This window comes from Nanorana parkeri, unplaced genomic scaffold (assembly GCF_000935625.1).
Source record: "Nanorana parkeri isolate BGI_ZX_2015 unplaced genomic scaffold, ASM93562v1 scaffold7755, whole genome shotgun sequence".
Taxonomy (NCBI): domain Eukaryota; kingdom Metazoa; phylum Chordata; class Amphibia; order Anura; family Dicroglossidae; genus Nanorana; species Nanorana parkeri.
The window spans coordinates 1-840 of NW_017313833.1; the positions used below are offsets into that span (position 1 = coordinate 1).

An 840-nucleotide genomic window follows, 5' to 3' on the forward strand; every position below is an offset into this window, starting at 1 on the left:
GGGGAAGTAGGGAGTGCGAGGATGGACGGGGGAAGTAGGGATTGTACCTGATCTGAGTAGTTGGTAATATTGGCTCCGGTCTCTTCTTGGCGAGAGGAGCTCCGTCATCTTCATCCTTGAGATCCTTAAACTTTGCGCCCAGCACAGAGATGGCCTGGCCCGTAGTCACAAGTGTAGAGACGCGACGCTTGATCATCACCGTCTCCGGCTTCAAGCTTTCTTCCTCCACCACTTCTGCCGGCGTGTCCTTCACCTTCTCCACACCTGCAGATCATCACATGAAACCAAGAGGAGGAGGAGCACGCCGTCTACATACATATCACATGAAACCAAGAGAAGGAGGAGCACGCCGTCTACATACATATCACATGAAACCAAGAGAAGGAGGAGCGCGCCGTCAACATACATATCACATGAAACCAAGAGGAGGAGGAGCACGCCGTCTACATACATATCACATGAAACCAAGAGAAGGAGGAGCACGCCGTCTACATACATATCACATGAAACCAAGAGAAGGAGGAGCGCGGGGAGCACGGGGGGCGCGCCGTCTACATTCCTGTCCATGAAACCAAGAGAAGGGGGAGCGCAGGGAGCACGCCGTCTACATTCCTATCGCTTGTCTCACTCACCTGGACCGATGCCGGCGGCAGTCATCTGCGAGGCCATGAGACGAGCGAGATGTTTGATCTGAGCGTCGGTCCCGGCTGACTCCACCGGGGTGTATGTGGACTGGAAGGAGGCCGGCATGGTGTCCGGGAGGTAGACCATACTGATGAGGACCTGCCAAGAGAGACAAGCTATGGTCAACAACCTGGGACAAGGACACCAACAGTGTGG

At 54.9% G+C, this 840-nt stretch overlaps 1 protein-coding gene across 1 annotated transcript in view; it reads right to left on the reverse strand.

Annotated features, from left to right (window-relative positions):
* Positions 1-47: 47 nt before the first annotated feature.
* The window catches only part of LOC108804241 (symplekin-like), a gene marked incomplete at both ends in the record, with an annotated part of 1,291 nt that continues 498 nt past the window's right edge, over positions 48-840 (reverse strand). Inside the window, 2 exons of the mRNA XM_018575987.1 lie at positions 48-264; positions 633-783. Of these exons, the coding sequence (XP_018431489.1) occupies positions 48-264; positions 633-783 (368 nt within the window). The remainder of the gene's footprint in view (positions 265-632; positions 784-840) is intronic.